Genomic DNA, 20,962 nt, shown 5'->3' with positions numbered 1-20,962 from the left:
AAAAAAAAATTTAATCTAGGCATATTTTTGGATCTAATAGGTGAGGATATTTACTGAAATTGACTGAGTGCGTGTGATGTTAATGAAAAAATCCCAGAAGTTTGGTGGTCTCGAACCCGGATCCATACGATTCTAAGTCCTTGCTGCTATCCACTGCGCTAACCTACGTGCGTGATCGCATTTAAGGAAATGGTATATTTATTTAAATATAAAAATATAACTTATGAAAAAACGTTAAGATCATTATATCATGGTTGACTCCATAATTCATATTCGGAGTAAAATATATTATTTAATAAACTACTTTTAGGGAGATTTATTAATAGAATAAATTAAAAATATTTTTAGTTCAAATATTGTTATCATAATTGACATAATTTTTCAATAGTTTAGGCGGTAAGTGAAACATCAAAGTGATTGGAAACGGTTACGATTAAATCGGTTCTTGAATTTCGACTCAGGAATTTATGCTAATCGACGTCATTTTTTCATGATGAGATGATTCTGATAGATAAATCGAATAATTAATTTCTTCATGTTTAAAAATATGTTGTAATTATTGAATTATTAAGTTTTTTATTCAAATGCATCAAAAATAATATCGATACTTTTGTTAATGTTAAATTTTATAATCGATTATAAAAGGTAAAACTTAATTATGTAAGGATGAAAAATTTTGACGTTGATAATCTAGTAGAGAATGGTATAGATGAAATAATCAAAGTAAGAATATTCATAAATTATTGAGTGTATAAGGTAAATGTCCCAATACCGGAACAAGACCCACTACCGGAACGATTTGATAATCATTATATTATATTTCAACTCGTACGCGATGAAACTAAATAAAACTTTCTTTATTTGAAACCTTAATCTTTCACTTAAAAAATAAGATATAAAATAAATTTTAGAAAATATTTAAAATATGAAAAAAAAAATGTTAATTAGAGCATTAGTCTCGGATTCATGACTTTTTCATGTCTCTTAATGGTTTTGCTAAGAAATCAGTCAATGGTCTTAAGCTTATAGAAAATGCATAGAATTACTTTTCAATAATTTTTTTTTTTGTATATGCATCTTGAATGACATAGAATTCAAGAAAACATATTAAAAATATGAAAAAAATAGTATTATTATATTAATTTTACTGTTCGTCTATTGGTACACCAAAATGAACCCGTGTCCAGTACCGGAACAGCCAATCATATTAATGTTATCTATAGACATTAACGGTGAGTTTTATTGACTGGCTAAATCAAGTACAATATTAATTATTACTGGAGCCCTAATATTTAATGCAGTATGTATGATTGTTATAAAAAATAGATTAAGTATAGGTAAACTTTAATTTAAATCATAAAAAATTAATTTTTGTTTTTAGTTTTTTTTTTTAATTATTTTTCTAGTATAACCTCAAATGATTTATTTTGTTTCTATTCTTTAATTCAAAATATTTATTTTCATTGAATATTCAATCATTTTAAAATTTTAAATACATTTTACATTATGGGTGTGACATAGCAGATATCAGACAAATTTTAAATTATTAATAAATCGAGTAAATAATTGATAATATAAAATTTAAAAAAATGCAAATTTAAAAAATTTTGAAAATAATAGTGCTTTTTTTGTAAATATTATTTTTTTAATTATTTATTTTATTTATTTATAATTTTAAAGTTCTCTGATGTCTGCTACATTCATACTAGTTCTACATTAATATTATTTAATAATTATTAATATTTTCACCATGAATAAATGCAAAAAATAACTTATTTTATTTACTGTTCCGGTATTAGGACAACCGAATTCCCGTATTGGGACAAGGCTATTTTAGCGTTTCGGTATTGGGTCTTTTGGGTGTCATAGAAAAAAATTTTTTTTTTATATTAAATTTAAGAAAAATGAACTAATTTGATTATTTTTGCATTGGTAAATGTCTATTCTATATGATGTAATAAATTATTTTGGTTTATAATTTATTTGAATATTTTTAAAACGATAAAAATCAGTCATATATCCTTCGTCGTTCCGGTATTAGGACATTTACCTTATTCATAAATTTTAGGTGTTGATAATTTTTTATTTCGCTATAATCCTCTAGGACTGGATTATTAATGACACTTCATCAGATGAAAGTGAATCGAGTCATACAGAATCTTCTGATGAAGACGTACAGAACCCTCCTCATAAAAGAACCTGTGTAAAAAACTTTGTTGAAAATACTGTTTATCTTTATACCGATTTTGAATTTAAGAGTCACTTTAGACTATTTCGGCAATCAACTTATACTTTAATTGGTAACTTAATTAAGATATCTCATTTTATGTAATCTATCCAAAAATACCCATAGAATCCACTCAACGGCGACAAATACCGTATAGAATCCTATAGACTGTATTGGTTTCTATGCGGTTTTTGTCGCAGTTGAGTGGATTCTATGGGAATTTTTTGATAAGGTATGTCAACGTGATAGTTAAAAGTTTATTAAAATAATCATACAGTTTGAATCAATGCGATTGAAAAAATTTTTTTAGAACAATTTCAGCAAAATATTTTCCTTATCAATAATGGACCAAGAAAATGCAATTACTCATGGACGAGCTTTTTTGATGGTATTATGGTTCTTCGAATTAATATAAATTTAAATTTATAAATTTATAAATATATAAATTTATAAATTATAAAGTGTATAAATTATAAAGTGTATATAAAGTGTATAATTATAAAGTTTATAATTTATAAAGTGTATAAATTTAAATCCTTTTACTGGAAAACCAAAAAATACCAATATTGTATTTGATAAATGTTATCAGATGTCACTTGATACTTATAATTTATTATGCATTCATCAGAATCATGATTTCTTGATATTAATTATCTAAGTAATTATTATTTTACTTAAAAATTTTCGCATAGGGATTATATTGATTTTTCAAAAATTGACTCCATAAATTTATATTTATCATTTTATGATATTTTTGACACCAGTTGTCATTGAAATTCTTGACTTGAACTTGAATTAATAAATTATCAAGGAAATTATTAACAACAATAATTAATAATAATAGTTCATAAAGCAATAACTAATTAAATCCAGAAATTAGCTCACAATCGATAATTGTTAAGTTATAAGAAGTTTTATATAAAATCATCGAGTCAGATTTCTTTGTTCTTTATGATAACTGCAGCTACGTGACTTTTGCCTTAGTCGTTACTCCAGAAGCTTCTACCGTCGACGAGTGGAGTTTCTTGCTTTACGCAGTTCTTCCGTTAGTGTCCCCTCTGTAAGAGCCTTCTTAGAATTTCTATCTTTTTTATTCTTTCTCTCTGCTAGAGATTGCATTACAGCATAAATTTTGAGTCCCTGGCAAGGATGCAATTTAGGTCACACAAGTCTCCCCTCGTCTATAATGCAGCCATATAAGAATCAGCGCAAATCCGTCCCCGGTGCCCATTATTATTAAGCTCTTGAAACAGCACATTCTTGCTCTTAAAAAAATATTTGATTCTTTGTTCGAATCGTCAGAAGTAAAGAAAATTTAAACAAATAATTCCGGTTTTTTTTATTCTTTTACTTACTATTACAATAAATCAACAAATTATTAAATTAGTTCGGTTTGAAACAGTCAATTTCTAATTTCATTACTCATATTGAAAGAAATTTCGAGAAGTATATTCAGATAGATTGTCAATTACCCAGTAAAAGTAAAAATCCCTTGCTCATTCAAACCAATAACTGTCAAAATTCAAGAACCATAGTCAACAATTAAGCCACCTGACAACAACGTATTTCAAGTAAATTCAAGAAACTATTATATTTGAGTAAATCAATCGTAAGCAATTATTTGTTCATTTATCTAGTGATAAGACACACCCATCCACCTTTTACTATGTATTTCCGTATATTGACATGATCGACACTTAATAACGAGGTCCCCGCTACCCAAGTAAATGGCTTAAGTGCTTTGACTCAAAATCAAGGGACTGAATAACTTGTGTTCGTCATTCCGGACGGAACACAGGCTTGTTGCTTAACTTTTTCTATTTCTGTCATTTTATACCTTATTCTATATTTCTTCTCTTATGCTATACCCCTTGGTTGTGACACGAAAATTTCAATTTTATCCTCACTAAAGAAGCTTCACTTCAGAAATACAGAAGAGTATTAAAAAGTGATTATTTTATCAATAAAGAATTTTTATGTTTTAAAATTTTAACTTTTCTAGCCATTTAATAACAGAGAAATATTTGATTCATTTAATTGCATTACATTAACATTAAAAAATATACAGACGTATCTAATCACGAATTTTATTTCATTTATAGTTCAGCCATCTTTCCCTGTTGTTAGAAGACATAATGCTTTCTGAAGATTTTCAACAGCTGTTGATATATCATCGTAATTTATAGCACTCCCAGCCCATTTAATGTATTTTTGCGCTTTGAGAATTTGATCAGCATTCAGGCTAACATTTTGTCTCCCACCTAGAAAAGAATTAGTTATAATGCGGTTAAGCAATTAAACTTCAAAAAGAGAAAGAAATTTTGAGGAGTAAGGACCACTTTCGCATGTTTTAGCGGCACATGTTATTGAACGTTTCGTGATAATTTGTCACTTTTCAGGTTCTGTACAGAATTTTATAGAAATTTGAATTTATTTAATGTAGAGAAGGCAATACGTGCCTTGTTTGTAACCAATGTATACAACTTCAGCTATAAGCGATTTCTGATAATCAAGTTGGTTCAATAAGTTGGCCGCAAAGATTGTTGGCATTTCCATAAGTTGACGGCAATTAGTCGTCTATTTTCTGAGAAAATGTGTGCCAACAGCTGGCATTCCCTTAGTTGACAGGGTTGACAGAAAGTTGACTTCAATTTTCTCAGAAAGTTGGCGTCAGGTTGCGGCAGTCGATTATCGTCAACTTTCTGGGAATGTTGGTAACAACTTGTAGTCAATAATAACGTCAAAATTTTGAATTTCGTTCTGTTGTATATAAAGTTATATCCGCTAAACAGTACCAAAATCGGGCAACTTAGTGTTATATATATATATATATATATATATATATATATATATATATATATATGTACAGATATATATATATGTATGTACAGATATGAATGTAGATCAGTTGAAGTATGTTTACGTAGTAATTGCGTCAAAAATACGTACAATTATCTCTAATTAAGTAATTATTATTGACTAACAATTAATGATGCATCAGATAATTTTCAAAATATAATCCGTGATTAACTTTCTTATGTTCTATCTAACTACCCGCAATGTCTATATTTAAAAATTACCTCTCTAATAAGGGATCTACAGTGTATATATATATATAATTTAGTGCTATCTACAGATCAATTAAATTATCATTTTTATTTAGTAATTGCGTTGAAAATATGTATAGATCTCTAATTAATACTATATTATTGACAAACAATGAGTTATGCGTCAAATAATACTAACAATTGAAAAATATAATAACACTGCAAAAAAAAAAATAAATCCTACCAAAAACAGATTCTCTGTATGAAGTCGCGCCAAGTACACCTTTAAAATTTTTTAAAAGTAAAAAAAAAAAATATTTTTTACAAAAATAAAAAAAGTCAAATCGAAAAAATTCCAAGTACCTAGTATGATGCAAAATCATAACAAACATTCTCATAAAATTAAAAAAAAAATTGTATAACAAAATTTCAATGTACTTGGTGTGCATTACTACATGTACTCAAACAAAATTAATTTCTAATAAAATTAAATATGTTTTTTTTTACTCTTTTGTAAGCACACCAAGTACATTGAAACTTTGTTATACAATTTTTTTTTTAATTTTATGAGAATGTTTGTTATGAGTTTGCATCATACTAGGTACTTGGTATTCTTTCGATTTGACTTTTTTTTTTGTAAACAATAATTTTTTTTTTTACTTTTAAAAAATTTTAAACGTGTACTTGGCGCGACTTTATACAGAGAATCTGTTTTTGGTAGGATAGATTATTCTCGGGAAACAATTATCAGACCTGATCATTAAGGTGGGCTAAAAATCCGCTTTTTTGAAATTTTTTTTTTTAATACCAAAAATGTTGTTCGTTATGTTGTAAATAAAATCTTGGCGAAGAAAAAATTTTTGAGTTGATATCTTAAGCTTCTCAAAGTGAATTAAAGTTCAAAATGATCAAAAAATTTTTTCTGGACTTATTTTGATCAGAAATTTAATTCTATACACTAAAGATCCCCATACCGATTCATATACGAGTGATAATTCCTGAGATAGTTGCAGTTTTAATCCACAAATTTTAATTATTTGTCATAAATATATATATTTATGGCAAAGTTATTCGAGTCGCTTTTACTCAACTTCAACCTTGAATAACATTTGAAGGAGTGAATTTCGCGAAAAATGTTAAGAGACCTTTTTGTAGAGCATTAAATTTCCTTAAAAAATATGTATCTTGACTAGAAATAATTTTAATATTTCTAGTAGTGACAAAAATCCAAAATAAAAGTGAAGAATTTAAAAAACAAATTAATATTTAAGGCACGGTCACAAGGAAACGGCTCGTTTTACGTAGATATACTAAGAGTGATTTTTTGTGCTATTAGGGTTATTTAAGAACTGTTATAATCCACACTTGGAAACAATTTTGGAACGAGTACTCTTCTGTTATTTGACAGAGTGACAAGTACCTTTTTTGATGGTAACATAGCATATCCTATTTTACATCGTGGCATTCGTATTTATTATCAATGTTTTCATGAATAATTTTTCTTAGAAATTAAACTTGAACTTTCAAAAAAAAATTATTTAAATAAAAAGTATAGAGTCTCTACTATATGACAAAAAATTTACAATTTACTTAACACATTGTGTAGGAATTTAATTATGTATAGTTCTATATAATCATACAGAACTATACACAATTTTATATAGTTATATGTAATTATATAGGGGCATTTTCCATAGATAATTATACATAATTATGTATAAATTTTTTTACCCGGGTAATTTCCCGTTATGCATAATAATGCATGATTGGAAATGACTTAGCATGACGCATGCGTAATCAAGCATGACTTGACATATATCATGGATGAATATTGCATGAATCATGTGTGACTATTCTTCCCTCGCTATGCATGATTGAAAAGGGCTTTGCATGATCACGCATGCCTGTGCATGAATCATGCAGTCATGCCTGGATCATGCATGGCCATGTCTGAATCATGCACCATCATGCATAAATCATACGTGATCAATCATGATCGTGCATGACAATTTTTTCCCAGGTTGTATAGAACATTGGTTACAAATCAAGACAGTAATAATATATGATTGATGTTTGCGATATTTGAGGTTAGTTAATTATCATATTCATTATGGATTGTTTTCTCTACATTAAATCAATTCGAATTTCTAGAAAATTATGTACAGAACCTGAAGAAGTGGCGAATTATTACAAAAAAGTGGTCCTCATGCCTCAAAACTTTTATTCAATGACTTAGATGTAAGATCCAAAAGTTCAAAATAAGAAAGAGCATGTTTTCTTTTTTTTTTAAGTTATACTTCGTTTGGCATGTTATGAAAAATACTGAGAGTAAATTTTTATAATTCTATTTATTGCACATATTGATATGCGAATTACGCCTGATAATTGTGTTCATATTTATAAAGTAGGCCCAACGAAAGCATCGCCCTGGAATGGATAGGAGGATGATGAGGGGGGGGGGGGGCAGGATATAGAAAATCCGAGTTAAGTGATAGTGTGCTCCTTGAGCTCGAAAACGGCGGAAAGTTTCCAGGCTGGCTCGCAGGATCAATCGTCTTTCAGATTTTTTATCTGAGTTTACAGACACTAACGATTTCTCGCACCAATATGTCCTTTATGGCTCCCGTTCAACCGAGATTAATACTTCTATTACCCTACGAACTGGTACGACGGTCCCCAAAGTTCGTAATTTACAGAGGTAGTACTGTAATCAGTTTAAAAAGACTTTTAGCATCTAACAGACATACATATACACACCTAGAAATTTTTTTGTCGAATTCCACATCAATTGTGTGATGCAAACGGTTTACACAAATTTTTGTTAGTTCAACACATTGCATTTGTGTTGCCCTGGTGGACTTAATTTACGATGGATTTACCGTAAAATATGGTGAATTTACCATAAATTACGATGACCAAGCACCGATTTACAGTAAATAGTACCGTATATTTACGGCAATCAATCAAAAATTACGGTAAAACTGCCATAATTTACGGCCTCAGTATTTGTAACGTAATTCGCTTCGTTAGGGTGATTTTGAACACAAATTTTATGTTAAATAATAGAACACATTAAATCATTTATTTTGACAGAAAATTTGTGTAAATTTAACAGACTTTTCGTGTTAAAATTAAATAATAGATATAAAGACAACTTTACCAACTAAAGTATACTGATTATCTAACCTTAGTACAACTTATGTCATTGTAGCAAACAATTAGCTCAATTTTCCGTGGTTTTCCGGGAGTGTTTAGCTAAACAACAAAATTTTTGTGTTAATTTGTAAAAAACACAAGAAGTATGTTACATTCTAGATTATCTAATCATTTAATATAAAAAATCTGTTAAAGTCAAACATCATAAACGGTTTGTGTTGAATTAACGGATTTCTGTGTTGAAAATCAACACAAAAAATTTAACCAAATAAATTTTTAACACAAACACACAAAATTACTAAATGTGTACATATCATTTGTTAAATTTGTTGAAAAATAAATATAATTATTTATTAAATAGTATGATAATTTATAATATCAATAAATCATACGTATGGACAATTAATCTCGATTATACTGGAGCACTTAAAAAAGTTTTCAAACAAAATTTATACCACTGATATTCACAGCTATCGAATGATTTCATAGTTTCATGTTTTAATTGAATTTACATTCAAACTTTATCAGCTATATTAACTATGCCACTCTAGTTTTTTCAATATTTTATGGTAATAAATTGTTCGTGTTCAATAAAAAAATTATTTTTTAATCACGTCAAAGAAGTATAACTTTTGCCGCACATACGTAAGTACTCACGCCGATTTTTCTATTTAACTATAAATACCTGATGATTTAAAACCACTAGAATCAGCTATAGAAGTATCATCTGATGATTGTGAATTGTGATCCAACGGGATATTACTTGACCCTGAGTCCGCAGGATTCGTGTTAGGGCTCTGATCATTTGAAACCGAAGGAAGATCGAAATTATTGTTGTTCGATGTTGCTTCATTATCTGATTCTGAAAATTTAAGTTAACATATGTTATTTAAGATCCCGAGTCAATAAAAAAAACTTTGTCATGGGCCTCAAGAGCCCCAGTTTTCATCTTTTATTTAAAGCACGGAAAATAATCTTTCATTAAGACTCAGTAATTGAGAACCGTAAGGTCTGAAGAAGAATTTTTCATCGATTAGAATTCTATGTAAAGTTTTAAAACCTTCAAAAAAAAAAACGAATTAAAGTAATTCACCCGCAAAACGGCTTTTCTTAGGAATCCGATGAAATCAAAATATGAAATCAACAGACATTTCTAATATTTAGTGGGAAAAAAAAAACGAAATGTTTTCGCCATTTGTAAAACGAGATATTAACAATCAAAAAACACCCTAATGGATCCGAATTACGGTCAATTACTGTATTTTACCGCAAAATACCGTGATTTACTGCAAATTCTCCCAAAATACGGTCGATTGCCGTAATTTGCCTAAGTTACGGCAATTTGCGGTAAACTGCGGCAATTCTTCCAAATACCGTAAATTACGGTTATTTACGGGAAACTGAGGTAATTAACCATAATTCGGATCTGTTGGGGCATGCTGGAGGTCTATCAAGGACAAAAGAAATGCAGAGTTTCCTGTATCTCTCGAAAACAGTTGAATGTAATAATTAGAAAAATTATTGAAAAAAACTCTGAAATTCTAGACCGATTCGTTTAAAAAATATCGATGTTGAAATTAAATTATTTTAAAGTACTTGACGTGTGGTGGGGTACCGCAATCACAACTTGGCAACGTTGCAATCGTCATACTCAACGCGCGCAAATTCAAATGCATGTCAGTTAGTTTGGTTGGGTGCTAGAACCTGTGCCTAACGGAAGTTACATGAAGCGCGCACTTGCATCTAAAGTAAAAGTGTGTAGCGAGACGTATTAATAAACGAACGACAGATAAAATTTACGTTTAGAGAGATGTAGGAATGAAGAACGTAATGGATGTATGATGTCCGTTCTGATGAACGTAACCTCTGAATAAAGTTTTCTTCGATAAACCGAACGTTTGATTATAGTGAGATTTGTAGAAACAGAGCAAAATCACGTCAAGTGGACCTCCCCATTTTCCACTTGATTATGACGTTCAGATTTATGTATTTTTTCAGGGATAAGTCGCCATCAACAATTGAACTCCAAAGCAGTTTTTTAAAAATTTAACAACAGTTTTGTTTTACAGTAAAAATTTTGCGGGCTTTTAATTATAAAATCAATTACAAAAATATCGTTGAAGATAAATCAATGAAATTTTCAGGATTTATTTTTTAATATTTCAGATCACTTGTAGGTGAATATAGATATTTCTTAAGCAAATAATTGACTAATTTGTATTACTTGCTTTAAAAAAATACGCTGATAATTTACTTGTATCGTGTATTTGTGGTTTATAAAATGGCGTGGTTATTATTTTATTAACATTAGGTCCGCTTCGTAATAAACTGCCAGCAGAGAAATAATTAGCGCCACTCAATAGTAACTAAGTTTAAACTTTACTCAAATTCATTGGTCGGTACACTAGAATGCGACTTTTTTTCTTTACGATCTCTCTCAATTTCGTCTGGGTGTACACGAAAAGTTAGTAAAAAGAAAAAGGAGGTAAGACTTCACGGCCTAGGCCGTGAAAAAAAGATGGTATAGTAAATCTCTAAAAAAGAGTCCCTTTACGGACGCCACCCAGCGCTCAAAAGTTAAACCTTTGGAGCGAGTATAACAAAAAGAAATTTTTTTTTTTTGTTAAATTTACTATTTATTATAGATGAACATTTTAAAGGTATTGGTTTCGGTCCGATTTTCGAAAACCAATTTTCTATCAGATTTTGACGTCTTGAGGTTCTGAGAAGCTAACCTGACTAATTTCACAATGATGTCCGAGTGTATGTATATACGTATGTACGTATGTGAATATCTGTAACTTTTGAACGGATGAACCGATTTTAATCGTCAAAGTGACATTCGACGCGGCTTGTAATATTTAAAAGCTGTGGAAAATTGAGCTTGATCGGTAAGGCTCGTTCAGAGATATTCCAAACATAAAATTTTTTCAAAAATGTTATTTTTTAGATAACTTTTAATGTACTCGATGGATCGATTCCAAAATCTAATCAGCTCTAAAGCTGCAGAAGCCGCGTCGAATGCCATCCAAACCATCGAAATCTGTTCATTCTTTCAAGAGAAACCGTTGTCGAAAGAATTGAAAAAAAAATTTCTTTTTAGTATTTTCGAAATTTCTTTTTAGTATTTTCGAAATTTCTCAAAAACGACTAGATAAATCAATTTCAAAATCTGATCAGCTGTAGAACTCAATAAAACACGTCGATTGCCACCTTTACCGTTTCAATCGGTTTATTCGTTCGAAATATCGTTTGAAAAAAAATAGTAAAAATCGTTTTTTTTTCGAAAACAAAGGCATGCAAAAATATTTTCGAGCTCCAAGAGCTCGCAAACAGCAGAAAGTTTTGGGGCTGGTCCCTAGGGTCAACTGATAGACCGATTTTTTTTTTAGCGACGCCCCCTAAATTTTTCGTTTATATCCTAATATAAATTATCAAACCTATATAAGCCCGTGATATTCATATTAAACCGTACCCCAAAGACAATAATTTCCTATTTGAATAACATGGGGTTTCGGCGCGTTTGACATTTAATTTTTTTTCTCTTAAGCAAGTTAATCTACAGATATCAGAGATACTAATTTTTGTAGGAAATTGAACACTCTACAAAAAAGGTTTATTGTAGTTTTTTGATAAACTTATTGGTTTGAAAGTTATTCAAAGTTAAAGGTAAACTTATAGTTAATTTTCGATTTTTTTACTTCGACCGCAAAATTATCATTATTTCTGTAAAAGTAAATTATTTATTGCGAAAAATATTCAATTTTAACTGTGTTATTGAAAAAATTACTGTCAAAAATTCAGATAACTGAAAAATAATGTGAGTGACGTGTTAAGTTCAAAATTTTTCAATTTAACGGAAAAAATATGACAGATTTAATAAATTTCTTTATGTACTGATCAACACTTAATTTTATTAAACATTCTTTGGTGGAATTTGGAAATTTTTATCTAAAACTTGTTAAACATCTACAAGTAGTCATTGATACTGCAGAAAGAGCCGTCAAATTGACTGAAGAATATATTATACTTTATATATTAATACTTTAGCTAAGACCGAAAATCAAAAACAATATGTTACCCGGATCAAAAATGAAACTTGATTTAGACTTGGTTTACCAAGTCGAAATTTGGAGCCGTTTTTCACAAGACAAACTCGACTTTTTTTATGGAAATATGAAATACATTGATTTTTAGCCTTGGTTTAGACTGAACTGGCTTACTTAGTATTTAACGCACGATTTAAGGCAAGAAAGTTGAAATCAAGTCGAAATTGACTTGGTTTAAACTTATTTGACTTAAAATGTAAGGCGAAAAAGTCTAAATCAAATTAAAACTGACTTGATGTAGACTTATTCGACTTAAATTATAAGGCGAAAAAGTCAAAACTAAGGTGAAATAATTTTTATATATTAACGTGAAAGTATGCGAATAAATAGTATTTTTTCGACTTGGTTTATCAAGTCAAAAGTGAGGTGAATAATTATCGTGTTTGAAGTTAAGACTAATGAGTTCAAACTAAGATCGAAAAATAAAAATAAGTTGAAATAAGTTGAATCTAAGATTCTGCTTCATAAAAAGACTTGAAGCAACTCAAATTTATTCAATTTTTCGAATTGTTACAAATACTTTTGAAATTATATTTTTGATGCACCAAGTAAATCATTATCTTGAAATTTTTATCTTAAATCAAAATTTTTTGTCCCAAGTCAACGTGTTTTGATACTTAGTAGAAAGATTTTTACTTGTTTCAAAAAGAAAAATGTGTTAGCTTTTTGTGGCAAAGTTGCATTTTCTTGTTTGAACAAATTAAAATTTCTCGGATCTAGAACTAATCACCACATGAAAAAATTCATTAAAAAAATATAAAAAATATATCTAACATATGTATAAAAAGTATATTTTTAATAGCTAACTTTTGGTCGATTTTTGTACATATTTTATATATTTTAAGTGTAGTTTAAATACACTCATGCAAAAAATTGAAGGAACAGAAAAATTATAGAATTTCTTAAGTGATTTTTGCAAAGCTATAACATTGTGGAAAAAATTTTATTGAGATTTGAAAAAAAGCATTTAAAATCCTGAAATCTCTAGTTTCAATATATTTATATCAAAATTTAGTTACAGCTACGACTATCGCGCGATCACGAGAAATACCGCGAGACAAAAGTCTTTCAATTTTTTTTTTTTTTCCTTCAAAAAGTTTACAGGTCGTGGAAAATTTTTTCAGCTAAACCGATCAAAATTAGAGATTTCAAGCTTCTAGATGCTTTTTTAAAATCTTATTACGATTTTTTTTCACACAGTTACAGCCTTGCAAACATCATAAAAAAAATTCTAAAAATTTTTTTTTCTTTCAATTTTTTGCATATGTGTTTATTAAAAATATATTTTAGAATGTAAAAAAATATAGGTATGAAAATATAATTAAAATATATTAAACATATGTTGAAAATATACAAAAAATGTAATTATGGAATTCTAAAAATTATATTTTCAATTTAATCAACATCATAGGAAAAAAAATTATATCTTTTTTATATAAATTTTTATATATTAATATGATTTTTTTTCAACGTTGTTGATCAAATGAAAACTATGTCTTTGATATTTTGATAAGTATATTTTTTAAACCGAAAAAAAATGATTTCTTAGCGCAAAAAATATCTTGCATTATGAATGGAAGACTATAATTTTTTTATGATTGGAAAAAATTTCTTAGCGCAAGAATTTCTTTCTCGACTCAAAAAATATTTTCTTGCTCCAAGATCCTTTAATACATATTTTATATATATTTATGTATTTTTTATGTTTTACATACATATGGTACATTAATTTTTTTCATGGGGGCGTTAAACGTAAAAAATTCCGTATGCTTCAACTAAGAAAAAAAGTTACTTGAACCAAAAGAAAAACTTTTTAAGAGAAAAGATTCATGTAGAGGAGAGGAAAGTCACCTGTGCTTGGCAGCAGCAGCGGGAGTAATTCGATGCTTGCCACGAGATCGCGCCTACTACTTGTAGTGTCCCTGGTAAAAAACTTATTTCAGAACTGTTATCTTCCAAACTTGGAAGCAATTCTGACACTTCTCTGTCATTTGACAGAGTAATAAGTGCCGATTTTGGTAGTAATAGTAGAGGAGCCCAAGCGAGGATTTTGGGATTTACTCGAGCGTGGCAAAATAATATGAGAGGGGAAAACTTGCACCCTATAAAGTACCTTTACCAAATGTGAGCTCCTTATATAGGGGCGTGCGCTTCGGGCAGCCGATCAGAATAGTAAAAAAAAATCGAAAGGTCGAAAAATTCGAGCGTGTCAGATTGAGGCAAGGTGAGTTCACCTGGATTTACTCGAGCGCGGTTAATTTTTTTTTATTTTGACGGAAATCATTCAAGGATCACGAAAATAATATAATCTGCCGATCTCCACAAGCCGAAGTAATTAAAATCCTCAATATAGGGTGGTCGGTGCAGCTGCTGAGAACTATATATTTCCCACTCCACGCCTCTCTTCCTTTCTCACTCTTTTATTATATATATTAGACCGATTCAAAAAAATCAACTATTTTTTTTTGTTCAAAGACTCCTGTGAAAACCAGAGCTATTTATTTTAATATTTAGAGGTCACACATGACAGATTTTTGTTTGCCATTTAAATAACACGGGAAAAAGTTTTTTTTTTTTTTGTAGAATATTCTACCTCACAAACCGATCAATAGATTTTTATGTGCGATAAATATTTTTGTAGAAAATCAAACGCTCTACAAAAAATGTCGTTTGACATTTTTTGATAAATCCATCTGTTCAAAAGTTATTTGAGCTTGAAGTCAAATTTATAGTAAATTTTAAGATCTCTTTACTGTTCCGGCGAAACTATCAGACTTATCACAAAATGTCATAGGCACTTTTATTTCTGACAAATTATCGTTAATACAGTTTTTTGAAATTCCGCATTGTTTTCTAGTTATTTACATTTTAATGTAAAGCTTTATTTAAACCCTTCAGATTAAGGAAATTCCTCCACATAATTGTCAGGTTATGGGGCAGCATGACAAGGATACCATGCTGAACCGTTTGTATATTAATCTGACGCGCTCGAGTATTTCAAGGTCACAATTAGGGCTGCACTCAAGATCGAGATTATATTGATCTTGTCTTGATCTCGTCTCGACTTATCATGACGAGACCAAGACGATACTACCGATTGCAATATCGAGACCAAGACCAAGACCAACGAAAATCTTGCAATCTCTTGACAAGAACCAATGCAATGCAATAAATAGACGTGAAATAGTTTTATCAAGATTTTGTGTTTACACATGACTATAATTCGATAGTTAATTCGGGTTTATTGACTTTTCTGAAATACTTTAATTTAAAGTAGAGATAAAACTTAAACTTAGTAGTATTATTTATATTTCTATAGATATAAACTGTCTGAGTATGTTAGTATAAAGATATTTGAATGTATACTAGTAAATTCATATACATTTGGAATATGATTATACAGTTAGTTTCTAGCACTTGAAAGAGTCACTATATTGTCCTTCATTTTGCATTAAATAGAATTGATTGTAAGTCAACATACTGAGTGATTACTTTTACAAGATAATTTGTAAAAAATATGATTGGAATGGAACAAAAAAGGGACGAATCAAATAGTAGCAATGATAGTGATTGTACATTTAGCTGCCTATCTAATATTTATTTAAATTTACATATTTTATTGGGAAATATTAAATGGATATTTTAGTCTTGATTTCTGAATTTTTCGCATTGAATAAATCATAATTTTGATCTAGTAACACGTGTTTGAGCAAGATTCTGGAATAGGTTTCTTGAGTAAGGACCCTAGCTGCTAGTGTCTTTTTCTACGTATGTGTATTTCGCAAGATCGTGTATTAAAAAACCTGTGTTAAGATTTGTGTATATCTTGCTCATGGTATCGTACGCAAGAATATTAAATATATCTTGAATACGTGCAATGAAACAGTGTATGACACATGTCTTGCACCAGTAACTTACAGTAGCTACTTACGCATGGCTTGCTTAAAATCGGCTCAAGGCCCAAGGTCAATTTTGAGCCTTGAGCAGATATTAAGCAAGTCATGTGCAACTATTTTCAACTATAGTTTTTCTCCAGGATTGAGTTATAATCTGGCATGAATTTCATATGTGAGGATTGCACTAGGTTTGCATTGTATAGAATATCAAAATCAGTTTATCCATTCGAAAGTTATAGATATTACATACACACATGAATACACTCGGACATTATCGTGAAATTAGTCAGGATAGCTTCCTAGAACCTCAAAACGTCAAAATCTGATAGAAATTCGGTTTTCGAAAATCGGACCAAAACCAATAATTTCCCGAATTTTCGAAAATTTTCAATTTTCTTAGCGGGAAGTTAAAAAAATCTTCAAACGTTAATTAGATGGGAAATTAAAATTAAATTAGCAACCTCTTAGTTGAGTTAGGGAGTCTATCTTTCCGAAAGATTTTTTTTTCGGCAGCCCCTAACGTTTCAGGCGGTAAGAGCGAAAAAAAAAATTCAAAACTTTTTTTGAAGCACCTTAATGTATAGCCTAATATTTCGAAGCCAAAATAAATCATGTTAAGGCTGAACCGTACCAAAAGAAATCTCGAATTTAAAATTTCTAATAACATTTTGAATATTTATGGGACTCGAATGATCAAAATCTTCCAAGGAAATTCGTCTTCTGCTTTTTGTCGGAAGCCGAAAAAATCTCTGTAATGATATTCATTTAATAAATAATTAAAAATGTTAAGTTCGAGATTTCGTTAGGTGCAGCCCAGCCTTAACCGATGATTGATTTTCTTATAACCGTAGACTTTTTGATGTGCGAGAGTGACCCACACCTCCAAGCCACTATCGTGATGGCAAAAAATACAAAGGAAATTTACCTGGTCTATAATTTGTAGAATCATTGCCTTCGTTCTGACCGATTGGACCGGGAATCGGTGTTTCTCCATTTTTTAGACAGTTATGAATGTAAGCTGCTTTCCATTTAGCATATTTTCTGTTTTGACTCGATTCATCACACAACTCTCCAAAAGTTGTCAAGATATCATACAGAAATCCAGCTGTGTAGAAACTTAGGATTAAATTTTTTGAAAAATTAGAAGCCCTGTCGAGTTTATCAGCATACGTAAAAATTTTCAAAGCATAATTTTCTATATACGCTTGTGCTGCAACATCATTAGTAATGCTGTCATTATCATGTAACTCTTTTTTTGTATTTTCTAACCATGTCATAAGCTTTATCAAAAAATTTGTTTCATCTGGACTTTTTTTTGACTGATTTATCGCAGTTTGTGCCGCATAAAATCGAGCTGTAATCATTACACAAAACTCCGTATTAATGAAAATAAACGAATTAAATTGTGATACTGAAATTAGCTGGCATCTGAAAATTTTTGAATTTTTCAAAGGAGAAATTAAAAAAAAAAAATTTCAAAAAATTGCACCTGTAGTTTGTTTAATTTTCTCCATGTGCATTTTTTTTTCTTGTAATTAAATTCTCAAAAAAAAAATTCTATAATTGTTAATTGTCTGCTAACTTCACTGTCTTCCCTGATTAAACAACTGAATTCGATCGAATTAAACAGAATTAAATTTTTAACTCTATTTAATTCAGATAAATTCTGTAAATTCGGTACCAAACTTAAAAATGAATTCTGTCTAATTTGGCAGGAAAACCAGAATTCGTCCAAATTAAAACGAATTTAAATAATTCTATTCGGTTTACTTCTAATTAATTCGAAAATAATTCTTCAAATTCTGGTTCTGAATTCAAATTAAACTGAAATAAAATGAATTTGAAATTTTTAAATCGGTTTTATTCTGTTTAATTCAAATTTAAATTTCTAAGTCGGTTGGATTTTGCTTTGCAGAATTCGACAGAATATAACAGAATTAAAATTTTAAATTCGGTTAAATTCAGATGTTTAATCAGGGCTATTAAATTAAATTTTATTAGCAATTTTAACATCCCTAAATGATAATTGGATTAAAAGCAATAGGAGAGACTGAAGTTGAAGCTGTAAATTACTATTTTTTTTATCCGAAATTGAGTTTATGCTGGTTTTTGAGAGTTGCCACTATTTTACTTAAATATAATAGAATAAGCCTAAATGCAGCAGATATGAGACAATTATGAGTGTGAATGTAGTAGACATCAGACAAATTTAAAATTATTAATAAATAGAGTAAAGAATTAATGAAATTAAATTAAAAAAAAATACACGTTAAAAAAATTTCGAAATTAATAAGTGCATTTTTTATAAATATTATTTTGTAAATTATTTACTGCATTTATTTATAATTCTAAAATTGTCTGATGTCTGCAACATTCACACTCATGAGACAATTCATAGATTTCAAATATTAAATAAATTAATCAATTAAAATGATGAAATTTAAATAATTGCGCGTACTGATTTTTTACTTATTTCAACACGCAATTTTTAGTTTTTATTCTATTTACAGTTTATTTATTTTTTAAAAAATTTAAAAAATTGCCGATTGTCAGCTCCATCCACACTCATAAAAATAGTTACTTTTGATAGTTGTCATGCATGAAAATATATTAAATGACGAAAACGTTTTTACTTTTGCCTGAGTGAAATACTATATTTCGGCTTGAAAAAACTTATCATTTGACATAAGAGTAACCTAATTTTTTGTAAACAGTTTTGATGGAAATATATTAATATCTGCGAACATACCCCAATAACTAATTATTGGATCCCGTGTATCATGCTCTGATGCAATTTTTAAATAATGCTGAATATTTTTCATAGATACTGGAATTTCCGGTAAATCAATGTTGGACATGATTGCTGAATTGATAATTTAGCTTTTCGATTTATTAAAAAATGAACTTCGCAATAGTGATGCGCATTTCACAAGCAGTGCAGGCAGTGACGCTCTTATACCCTGGGAGGTTACTAGGATCAGAGCTGACGCCACCTCCTGGACAGTGGGGAAGCCAGAGACGTCCCTTCCCGGGATGTAGATTAAAGGATAATTTACATGGAAAGCAGCAGACGTATACTGTGATCAAAAAATGATTATTCAAAAAGATTTAATGTAAAATTGAATTAATTATAAGCTTTGGTCTATAAAAAATGTTATACATTAGAAAAAATCACAACGATGAAAAATTCGATCGAAGGAAAATTTTTCGAAAAAATAGTGAACAGAAAAGTACTCTACCTACAGGACACAGCGGGTTATCATTGTTATCGATCACAGTCGATAATATAAATTGTAGATCAAAAAGAGAGAGAGCGCACTATTTAATTTAATAATTTAATTTTTGTTATGAAATTATGTAGATAGGATATTAAGAATAATAGAATTATAGATATTATTAATTAAATTACAACTTATACTAAGCTATTTTTTAATATTTAAATCTGAATTTGTACGAACAAGTTCAGTAAATTCATAATTTGGATGAGTATTGTTATGAATAACTGATACAATTGTAAGGGTAATTTAAAACTGAACAATGTTCTAGGCTTCGTGGGTATTCGACTGAAAATTCCATAAAAAATCACTAATCAAAAATTTTTCTGCTGCTTGACTGCTTGTTGATAATAATGGCAGTGGCGCGAAAAAGAGAACTAGTGAGCATACCCTGATAACACGAGTTGATCGTGAAAAAGTTGGTCACTCATTAGTTTCCGACCAACTTGACGACAAGTTATCGACAACTTCAGCTTTTGCAACTTTTGGCTACAAGTTACCGCCAACTTTCTCAGAAAGTTGGCGCCAGTATGGAGCCGCAACTGGAATGCAAGTTTCTGAGGAAATTGAAAGGAAACTTACCGTCAACTTCTTGGATTTACAACTTTTGTCACCAACTTTCTCAGAAAATGTCTATCAACTATTGGAGGTACCAACTGTTGGCGGTCAACTTGGTGTCCAGTTGCGGCTGCAAGTTTCTCGTCAGTTTCTCGCCAACTTGGCTATCAGGGTACTAAAGTAAATTTTGAGGAACGACCGGATACGTATCCGACAAAAGACATAGTTCATGGAACTATACATGTCCGGAACTACCCACCTCTAGACAGTGGGCAGTTCGGGTGCATAAGAGAGATCCGAACAAAAATGTAGCCAACGCTACAAATGCAAGAACATTTAAAAGCAAAATTGATCAATATCAAAATATATACATTCCACAGCTTATATATTACACTAAATGAAGAACAAATCAAAATAAAAACTCTAAATTGATATGACACTCACACTTCAATCGTAAAATGTGATAATTGAACAAAAATCCAGTTACCAACATGAAGAAAACAAATAGTATGAATAACAAACTCTTAAAAAGTATATCTAAGATAAATTTTTTAAAAAAGAGACAATTCACATCACGTCGAACAAAAATTCAACCGTCGGTAAAGTAAATCTTGGTAGGTAACTGACAAACTAGGTAATCAAGTCTTAAGCTATAATGGAATTTAAAAAATTTTTTTATATTTTTAAATTATTA

The 20,962-nt window shown here is 29.6% G+C and overlaps 2 protein-coding genes across 3 annotated transcripts; one reads left to right on the top strand and one right to left on the bottom strand.

Moving 5' to 3' along the window:
- Window positions 1-46: 46 nt before the first annotated feature.
- On the top strand, window positions 47-2,673 carry LOC103571670 (uncharacterized). 2 transcript variants are annotated; one of them, XM_008549912.2, is made up of 3 exons: window positions 358-723; window positions 2,105-2,300; window positions 2,538-2,673. In XM_008549912.2, exons 1-3 carry the CDS (start codon window positions 667-669, stop codon window positions 2,654-2,656), a joined length of 372 nt encoding a protein of 123 aa, XP_008548134.1. In that variant the 5' UTR covers window positions 358-666; the 3' UTR covers window positions 2,657-2,673. The 2 variants fall into 2 exon arrangements, 1 of the variants encoding a protein (XP_008548134.1); XR_008403603.1 differs by lacking the exons at window positions 358-723; window positions 2,105-2,300 and adding an exon at window positions 47-192.
- A 1,541-nt stretch (window positions 2,674-4,214) lies between these two features.
- On the bottom strand, window positions 4,215-19,393 carry LOC103571664 (vacuolar protein sorting-associated protein VTA1 homolog). The gene is made up of 4 exons (XM_008549905.1): window positions 19,185-19,393; window positions 17,361-17,789; window positions 9,116-9,292; window positions 4,215-4,488 (listed from the first exon to the last, which is right to left on the bottom strand). The coding sequence occupies exons 1-4, from the start codon at window positions 19,291-19,293 to the stop codon at window positions 4,331-4,333; spliced, it is 873 nt and encodes a 290-aa protein (XP_008548127.1). The 5' UTR covers window positions 19,294-19,393; the 3' UTR covers window positions 4,215-4,330.
- Between the last annotated feature and the right edge of the window lie 1,569 nt (window positions 19,394-20,962).

The sequence above is a fragment of the Microplitis demolitor genome, chromosome 4, assembly GCF_026212275.2.
Source record: "Microplitis demolitor isolate Queensland-Clemson2020A chromosome 4, iyMicDemo2.1a, whole genome shotgun sequence".
Lineage (NCBI taxonomy): Eukaryota > Metazoa > Arthropoda > Insecta > Hymenoptera > Braconidae > Microplitis > Microplitis demolitor.
The sequence above is the reverse complement of the archived record's forward strand: the minus strand, read 5'-3'. Positions and strand labels throughout refer to the sequence as shown.